General features: G+C 38.3%; 1 protein-coding gene across 3 annotated transcripts in view; it reads left to right on the plus strand.

Moving 5' to 3' along the window:
* Window positions 1-5,295, plus strand: part of AZIN1 (antizyme inhibitor 1) — a 30,684-nt gene extending 25,389 nt beyond the window's left edge. For 2 of the 3 annotated variants that reach the window (XM_061439238.1, XM_061439237.1), the window contains 4 exons: window positions 488-650; window positions 1,864-1,979; window positions 2,555-2,769; window positions 2,976-5,295. In XM_061439238.1, the coding sequence (XP_061295222.1) occupies window positions 488-650; window positions 1,864-1,979; window positions 2,555-2,769; window positions 2,976-3,087 (606 nt within the window). In that variant the 3' untranslated portion in view covers window positions 3,088-5,295. The remainder of the gene's footprint in view (window positions 1-487; window positions 651-1,863; window positions 1,980-2,554; window positions 2,770-2,975) is intronic. The other variant, XM_061439239.1, reaches the window with a different exon arrangement.
* The last annotated feature ends 4,889 nt before the right edge of the window (window positions 5,296-10,184 follow it).

The raw sequence follows: 10,184 nt of genomic DNA on the forward strand, positions 1-10,184 counted from the left end.
AGCTGTAACATTGTGTAAAATTTGTAAGAAAATGAATAGCTAATGGAAGACCTTGGAAAAGTTTAAACTCTGTAGCATAATTTTATCATGGAAAGTGTGTTTTCAGTGCTTGATGACAATGATTCATTCATTCATCACTTACAGAGCTTGAATTGTTTTATCCATGTACACATCAGTTCTCACCTTCCTCTGGTATAGAAATTGGAAATTTGCTCCTTCATCACTAGTTATTGAATATAGCTATAAACAATGACTTTTCAATCACCAGGAGCCATTTGCCACTGGAATTATAACTTTTTAAAATAATGCCATTCTGATAGTTAGAAAATCAACTTGGATGACTTGAAAGCCTGCTTTATTTCTAAGCGACATAGTCTATAATTCAGCTACTTAATTTTCCTAAAAAATTTAATTGCTGTTAATCTCTTAATGTTGTGAATTAACCAATCCAATATTAAAACCATAATATGGGTTTTAAAATCCATAGGTTAATCATGTTATCAGCCCTTTGTTGGATGTCTACTTTCCTGAAGGATCTGGCATCAAGATAATTTCTGAACCTGGAAGCTACTTTGTGTCTTCTGCATTTACACTTGCAGTTAATATCGTTGCAAAGAAAGTTGTTGAAAATGATAAGTTTTCCTCTGGAGGTAAGTTACAAAGTTTATAGTTTTCTGTTAGTAAATAATTCCAATTAGTTTGAAGATGAGTTCATTAGATACTATCACATGTAAATATAATTTTGGACATTTGATGGGTTTTGATGTTATGGGTGTTCTTCATCCATCTGTAGGGAGGAGCTAGGGAGCTTTTCAAAAAGCTATAGCTTTTGAATGCCATAGCTAACATTCCACTCCATCAGACTCTTCTCGAAGCTGATGTTTAGATAGGCTTATGTTAGATAAACTTCCCCAGGTGATTGATTCCCTTTAAGAACCAGTACAATCTTATCCCTATCAAAATAAAATAATTTTCCTCAAAGCTGATGTTTAGATAGGCTTATGTTAGATAAACTTCCCCAGGTGATTGATTCCCTTTAAGAACCAGTACAATCTTATCCCTATCAAAATAAAATAATTTTCATATCTTAAAATTTATTTCAGTTTTGTTCAATTTTTATTATTTTTCCAGCATAGATTAGTTTGGATTGCCCTTGAACTTCTTGTAAGTGGGATCATGTATATTCTTCTGTTTAAGACAGCTCAGTATAATATTTGGTAGAGCATTTCATTTTACATTTATTGCCAATTAATATTCCACTGTTTGAATGCATATACTTTGTCTCCAGTCTCCTGCCATGAATATTTGATTGTTTCCAGTTTTTGGCTATTAAGGGCAGAACTACTGTTACTACATTATTATACAGTACTACAAGTATTGTGGACATTTTTCTTAGGTGAATGATGTAAGAATAGAATTGCTGGGTCAGAGGGTAGGTGCTCACAAAGATTTCAAAATGGTGTTGCTATTTTACTCCTCTGCTGGCAATGTATATATGCAAGTTCTGATTGCTCCCACCTTTGCTAATTTCTTTTTTTGGTCATTGTTAAATTTTATCCACTCAGTAGGTGTGTATTATGGTGTATCAGTGTAGTTTTAATTTGCATTTACCTGGTGAGTAATGATGTAGAGCCGTTTTTTTTTTAATGTGTTCATTGGTTATCCTTGGTGAAGTGTGTTCAATATTTTAAGTTAACAGTTTTAAGTTATGTCAGTATATATCAGTATATTTTGAAGAATGTGAAACCTATGAGTCAATTCTATAAATACTAATTCAGACTTTGATGTGCCTTTTAGCTGTTTTACTGTAAGTTCATCTTTGCTTTTCCTGTTTTTGTGTTTTGTTTTTTTTTTTTTAAACAGTAGGAAAGACCGGAAGTGATGAACCAGCCTTCATGTATTATATGAATGATGGTGTTTATGGTTCTTTTGCAAGTAAACTGTCTGAGGACTTAAATACCATTCCAGAGGTTCATAAGGCAAGTTTTATTACAAATATTATAAAACCTGCTTATTTGGCAGTTTCTGAATGGAGCTGTTATTTTTAGGATGCATCCCAGTTTAAAAATTGTATTTATTTTTGGATATGCTGGGTCTTCGTTACTGCACAGGCTTTTCTCTAGCTGTGGCAACCAGGAGCTCCCAGGCTCTAGAGCACAGGCTCAATAGTTGTGATGCACGGACTTAGTTGCTCTGTGGCACATGGGGTCTTCCCAGATCAGGGATCAAACCCGTGTCTCCTGCATTAGTAGGCGGTATTCTTTACCACTGAGTCACCAGGAAGCCCTCATCCCAGTTTCAAAGAAATATTTTAGAATGGGGGAAGGTTGCCCCTTTTTTGAGGTTTTGTATTTCTCTGAGTCCTATTAAGTCCTTTGTTCTCTAAATTGCTGCCTTACATGGAGTTAAGGAGGAGTATCACTGCCCTTGGCTCTAGGCCTTTCTTCAGGGCCACATTTGATTTGAAATGGTGAAAAAACGCTCTTATCCACCTTCAAGTTCATTGCCTGCTTGAGTTAAAAGCTTAACAAAAAAATACTTTTTTGTCCTACAGAAATACAAGGCAGATGAGCCTCTGTTTACAAGCAGCCTTTGGGGTCCATCCTGTGATGAGCTTGATCAAATTGTGGAAAACTGTCTTCTTCCTGAGCTGAATGTGGGAGATTGGCTTATCTTTGATAACATGGGAGCAGATTCTGTCCATGAACCATCTGCTTTCAATGATTTTCAGAGGCCAGCTATTTATTACATGATGTCCTACAGTGATTGGTAAGACGGATTATTTTTTTAAAGCAGATTGGATATTTGAAGTGACAGGGTTTGCTGGTTTTAATTCTATAATGAATGCACAACTTAAAAGTAATAACAGAATGACCTTTTAAGCGTAATTGGAAGACTAGTTATTTTATAGTTCTTTTCATTGTCTGTTGTGTGGTCTTTGTGATTAAACTCAGATGTCTTGATTTTTCCCTTAGGTATGAGATGCAGGACGCTGGGGCAACTTCAGACACAACAATGAAGAGCTTTTTCTTTGTGCCTTCTTGCATTCAGCTGAGCCAAGAAGACAACTTTCCCACTGAAGCTTAAGCAGGTGTTAACGCTTCTGTAGATCTGAAGTTGCAGGTTAATAAGCTTGTCTGGTCTACATTCCAGTGTGGAAAAAATTTGAACAATCTTATTCTGTTAATTCTCTTGGAAACAAAAACTACTAGTAATAGCTATTTGGGACCAGACAAAATCAGCTCTATAATTCACTGGGGGTAATTGGGAGATTAAGATAATGTATCCAGATTTAAACCTACCAGTTTGCCCTACCCCTTAAGCGTTTAAAATAAAATATGCAACAAAATGGATGACTTAGTGGAGATGGAAGCCCATTAATTGGGTTCCCCATTAAACCGTTTACATACAAGTACACAGTTTTTATACTAAGGATTCGTGTTAAAAAGTCTTGTAAAGTTAATGTCTTTCACCCAGATATATCAAATGTCAGTGGAAGACCAGTGTAACTTCATTAGATACGTTTAGTGTATTTAGAATGTGTAAATTTGTGCTTTGAACTGTAGTTTAATAAATGTAAAATTGCATCATAGTATTTGTTGTATTTGACCTAATGTAACCCTTGTATGATTGCAATAAAATTTTGTGTAGATTTTACTGTTTTTTCAGGCTAAAATTTTGGGAAAGGGGCTAGCTAGCAAAGGTAGTTTTGAAATAGATATGTATCTGGGCTGTTTCGAAGGTTATTTTCCTTTATAGCCCATTTAAGTTTAGTTTGGCTTAGTACATTTTTCAGTTATTTAATTAGTAATTTAAGTAAAATGTTTGGTAAATCATTGTGATGTTCAGATTCATTATGGAGAGTTGATGTGCAGTAAGCATGATGTTTAACAATTTTAACACCAAAAATGTTAATCCTGCATAAACCAATTGTAATAATTAATAGGTGTTTCTGTATAGATAGAATGCATAGAGTACCTTAGTAAATCTTTGAGTCGCAAATCTTTTGGCTGAAATGGAAGATTCTATTAAATACTTGGAATAAACTTTGGGGAGGGAAATGCAGAAAACTCTGCTGCGCACTAAATCTTAAAGAAGGGCTACATCTATATCCAGAAACCTGATGCTCCTTTGCACGGAATATTATTTAAATTCAGAGTTGTGAGGGGGATGGGGTGAAGCACACCTATTTTCAATTTCTCGATTGCAGTGATTTCAAACTTAGGATTTGTTTTGTTGTTCACTTAGTTTCCTGTTATTTCCCATTTGTTCAGCAGCTTAGTGTAATTAGTTTTCATTCTTTGCATACTAAAATTTTATGGTGATTGGGGAAGTGAGTTAAGAGTCACTAACCTGACAGTTGTTGCCAGGCGTTGTTCATGGCTAGTATATTAGTAATCCTAGATCTCAGAATCACAATAGTAATAAAGTAAACAACAGGGGTCATTTTTTCCTAACTTGTTCTATGTTCAGATGTGGAATTTCTGTCTTCCAAGAGGAAATGTGACTTCACTTTGGTGCCAATGGACAGAAAATTCTGCATGTGTTACATAGGAGAAGTTTGGAATGCACTTAATAGCTGGTTTTTACACCTTGATTTCAAGGTGAAAAGAAATTGATCATGAATCTAATAAATTTCAATCTCTTAAACCAGTAGGTGCTTAATATTTTTGATTTGATTAATTCCCATTTGAATTTTATGGGTTCTATTAATTGAAAAAGGACTCCAGTCCATTGTCATCTAATTACCCTTGGAATTTTCCAAGGTATAATGTGGGGTTTTATGCAAAATTCCAAGCTACCATGCAACTTTTTTTAACTGTAATGAGGAGGAGGAATTGCTCCTAACCTTCTTTACATGTTGTGCTTTTTGGTTCAGAAATGCCAAATCTTTTAAGAGATGGTACAACTTTGAGTCCTTGGCTTGACTATACAACTTTGAGCTTCATGGCATGTCAGTTTTGCCGTATTTAAAGGAGAGCTATTCTGTGTATAACAGCTCAGAGTTGCAGGTACCACATGTGAACGATACGGTAACTTTAAAAAATGTTTGTGTTGTATTTGAAGACTGTTTGCCATAAATCTAAAGTTTGATCTTAATGTATTTCAATTTGATATGCTAAAAAAAAGTACTGAATTAATGTAACAATCTTTTTTTTTTTTAATCAATATTGTAAGTTCAGAATTTAACTGAAAATATAAAACCCAAATGATTTCTATATAGTAAATTGAACTGTAAAGGTAACTTGTGTGTGATTCTGAATACACAGATAAAATGTTTTTAATTCCTCCTTATGTTTTAGTTCTGCTTTGGCTTCTGTTGCGAAAGAGTTGAAATTTTACTTATCAGCTTTGTGTACATTGACTTGCAAGCATTCTTTCAGAATCTTACTTTATTACATAGTAACAAATTGAATCTGATAAAATGATTCTGGGTATTACATATGGAATACTGAAGTCTTTGATAAAATCAATATATATATATATGTGGTCACAAAGATTTTTCTAGGGTTGCATTTTTTTAGACACATTAATTCACCAGCTTCTGCACAGTGTTTAGACTTAAATAGTCCTGTATAAATTAAGCTAGGTATTCCTTCTAAATAAGATGGGCACTGATATCATTGAATGCAAATTTAGATTTAAAAAGTCACACCAGTTGTCTTTTTGTCCCTTTCTGGAGAGTTACTCTCAATTTCCTCACAGTAGTTAACAGGTAGGTAACTTGACCAATAATATAGTGAAGAATGCTTGCTTAATTGGCTTGGAAGAGTGAAAGAAAAAATTTCTTACTAGTTTTCCATATTCAGGTTGTGAATAAATCCTGCAAATACTTTAATCCCTGCCTCATCCATCCTGAAGTAGGAATAGAAGTATGGTGTACAGTGCTTGCACTTGCAGGCTTTTGTGGGAACAAACCTGGTTTACGATTAACAAACCACGACTAGTTGTAGTCTAGCTTTTGCTGGAGGCTGATCTCTTCCTACTTAAAGGAATAAGCTCCCAGCTTTTGTATGATGCTTGGAGCAGGTAAGCACCATCTGACTGCTTAATTCCTTGAGCTGTATGGCTTCAGTTTCAAAGCAGTTACATTTTAACGATCTTTCAAATCCCAGTTCTGCCATACTACTGCTCATGCCTGTCAAAACCCTTTGCAGTTGATGGCTTAGTGAGAAATTTAGCACTGGGTCAATTATGGGAAATTGGAAAGTTAATCCACAGTTGACTAACAGATGAAGGGATAATGCATTGGCAATAGAAAAGGAGTTGCATAAGAGTGCAAGAGAAGATCCTCTGATGAACTAGCAGGCTTTGATTTTGATTAAATTTAGTCCCAGATTCTAGTTAAAGCTTTTCCTAAGTGACGGTGCCAGACTCCATCCTGTGTGCCTGTGCCCACAGCTCTCACCACTCACTTTTTAGCAACAGTATGCAGAGGAAGGGGGGACACAAAACTGAGCTAAAGTTCAGAAAATTTTTAATTCTCTGGATTTCACTGATTTCCTCTCATCTATTTTCTGTTTCTTAAATTACTTTCTGTGAGATTTTCTCAGCTCCATATTCCAAGTCTTATTTTTTAACCTCTGAAATTTTTACAAGCTAATGGCCTCCAAGAATTTCATAAGTTCCCCTCTAACCCAGTCCTACATAGTCTTTTTGTCTCTGTTTTTGGATTGGACTGTTATGTTTTCATCATTAGAGGCATTCTTCAGATGTGTAGTAACCCTTCTGAGTGGGGACTACAAAGCTAATAGGAAGCTCTGAGCACATGAGTGTGGCTTGTCAGCTCAATGTGCTGTGTCCTAGTGGAGCTGCAGGGAAACCTCTTACGTCACCCTGAAGTCTTTGCCCATTCTCAGTGAATACTTTGCATATCCCCTGCTGGAGGAGTAATGGGCCATCTGCCAGCATTCTAGAAGACAAGTGGGGTTGAAGGTATTGGGCTTCTGTGTTTAGTGTGCAGTAGGGGACTACCCCTGCCCGCAGCAGTGCTCCGTGTCCATTATTCCAGAGGCCTATTTGCCCTCTTGAGACAAGGACTCTCCAGTCTTGATGAATGAGTGGGCTCTTGCCCAGCTGTGCAGTGTAGGAAAAGGGATCCGGGAACTGAATGCTTAGACTTGCAGACCATCATTTTGCTCCTACCTCCAGATGGATCTGCTGTCATTTTCTCTGCAGTGTTTTGGAATTTGAGGTTGTTTTTTTTTTTTTGGTCTCTCAACTCCCTGCCACCTCCCACCCTGTCCCTGGTTTGGGATTCTGGTTCCTGCAGCTGCTAAATTATTAATCTGTGCACTTTCCAACTTCATCTTCTCATGTCTCCATCCTTGTTTTTGCCTTAGTTAGGAAGAAACATGTTTGACATCACCATTGTAAACATGTCTCAATATATTCTACATGCATAGACATAGTCAAATTAGGAGACCTTTTAAATTTGGGGAGATTAAACTATCCATCTGCTCATGGAGCTAAATTTTGGGGGTGGCTTAAAGTTTCATACTTATTTCTGCATTTATCTAAAATTCTTTTAAGCTTACAGGGGTGCTCTTAACTTAACAATTTGTGCAACATATAGTCACACACTCAGCTTTTATTGCCCAACCAGTCTTAATGCACTTAGGCAATTACCTTGTATGACTGCTCAGCAGTGCCCCTCAGCTTTAGTTACTTCTGTGACTTAAATTTACTCTCTTAATAGTCTTACTGTTCTCAACAGGAATAAAGAAAGCAAGGGCGTTTTTGAAGTTTGGCTTCCTCCTCTGATTCTACAAGAATACAAGTAAAGAGCTTGCTGGGAGAGGGAGGAGAACTTTAGTGTTGTCCAAAAGAAAAGCATCATATTGAAATGTTTCTTAAAAATTGGTTTAGCTAACGCTACCTTCATGTTCTCCCAGTTGGAACTGGGTTTAGAGTATTTTAGATTGGTGTCTGGGAGGGGGTGTAAAACTTCATTTGAGAACATATGAAAAGTTCACATTGTGGAAAATACTGCCCAAGTGGCACAATGCTACCACACCACCCCCCCGCACCCCTCCCCTGCTTTATGTACAGTCAGTTTTGCTAGAACTTGGCACACGCTTGCCTAAAAATCTTTACACTGTGAAATCAGTGTAAAGTAATAGGTTGGGAGTGCTCACGCTGTCAGTGAACCAGTACAGTATTGATGGTAACCACTTTTAAATGGGTGTACAGTTGTACACATGTTAAATACACAGATAGTACAACCACTGTATCACTACCTTGAAAAACACACATGTTTTGTGGACATGGAAGGGTTGCAGCTTGTGGATTGTGAAGGGGTGGGAATGTGTTAGTCGCTCGGTCATGTCCAACTCCTTGCAATCCCATGGACTGTAGCCTGTGTCCATGGAATTCTCCAGGCAAGAATACCGGAGTGGGTTGCCATTCCCTTCAGGGGGTGTTCCCGACCCAGGGATTGAACCAGTGTCTCTTATGTCTCCCGCATTGGCAGGAGGGTTCTTTACCACTAGCGCTACTGGGAAGTGGTGGGAGGGGTTATCTGAAATTGGAAGGTTGCACCACCAGAAGCAAAGAGAAACTAAAGAGCCTCTTGATGAAAGTGAAAGAGGGAAGTGAAAAAGTTAGCTTAAAACTCAACATTCAAAAAACTAAGATCATGGCATCCAGTCCCATCACTTCATGGCAAATAGATGGGGAAACGATGGAAACCGTGACAGACTTTATTTTCTTGGGCTCCAAAATTACTGCAGATGGTGACTGCAGCCATGAAATTAAAACATGCTTGGTTCTTGAAAGAAAAGCTATGACCAACCTAGACAGCATATTAAAAAGCAGAGACATTACTTTGTCAACAAAGGTCCATCTAGTCAAAGCTATGGTTTTTCCAGTAGTCATGTATGGATGTGAGAGTTGGACCATAAAGAAAGCTGAGCACCGAAGAATTGATGGCTTTTAAACTGTGGTGTTGGAGAAGACTCTTGAGAGTCTCTTGGACTACAAGGAGATCAAACCAGTCAGTCCTAAAGGAAATCAGTCCTGAATGTTCATTGGAAGGACTGATGCTAAAGCTGATCAGCTCCAACACTTTGGCCACTTGATGAGAAGAACTGACTCATTGGAAAAGACCCTGATGCTGGGAAAGATTGAAGGCAGGAGGAGAGGATGAGACAGAGGATGAGATGGTTGGATGACATCACTGACTTGATGACATGAGTTTGAGCAGGCTCTGGAGATGGTGATGGACATGGAAGCCTGGCGTGCTGCAGTCCATGGGGTCACAAAGAGTTGGGCACGACTGAGCAACTACATTGAACTGAAATGAACCACCAGTTGATGGGTGGGTGCAGCTTGTTGCACCCTTGGTGAACCGAGGTAGCTGGTCCATATGTGAGGAGTGTGTATTTTGCATATTTGTATATTAAGAACCACGAAATTCATGTTACCTTAACGTTGATCCCCAGTGAACCAGTCACCCTGGAACAAGCAGTTTCAAAACTGACTTCCTGTGTGCTGTTGAATAGGTTTGAAGAGTGTATCAATAAAGGATTACACTAGAGTCTTCACTATTGCAAGCCCACTCATATGACAGCAGTTTGATGGCAATTAAGCAAAAACACAGGACACGGTGGAATTAAAAGCCTACCTAAGCCATTTATTTGAGGGCCAGCATCTCCGCAGCCTCATGATACTTCTGTGTGACACACACATAAGCGGTTCAAAGGGTCCTAGAAATAATTTCCTCTGATTTCTTCATTCCACATTTGCAGAAATGGAGACCCAGATAGGTTAAGGAATTTGCCCCCCAATTTTACAGCGAGGATGTATCAGAGCATGGATTTGAACCTAAGACTGGACAAACCTGTGTCATTGTCTTAGGTTGGGTTCCCTGGACACAGATGGAGACAGAGCTGCCTGCAGGTTGATTGGAAGTGCTCCTAGGAGATGACAAGCAGGAGTGGGCAGAGAGGGCAAGCCGTCCTGTAGTTCCAGTGGAGGCCTTAGCTGATCTTACGTAGGGCTCTGGAGCTGGGATGGCCCTTCAGAACTGGACCAAATGGAGAACTGGAGGCTGCGACCTGGTATCCCAGTATTAGCCAGTCATTGGCTACAAGCTGCACCTTGGGAAGAGACAGAACCTTGGGCAAGCAGCTCCCCTCAGAGGTGAACAAAGTCATGAGCCAGTTCCCAGTGAGGAATGCAGC

The sequence above is a fragment of the Bos javanicus genome, chromosome 14, assembly GCF_032452875.1.
Source record: "Bos javanicus breed banteng chromosome 14, ARS-OSU_banteng_1.0, whole genome shotgun sequence".
NCBI lineage: Eukaryota > Metazoa > Chordata > Mammalia > Artiodactyla > Bovidae > Bos > Bos javanicus.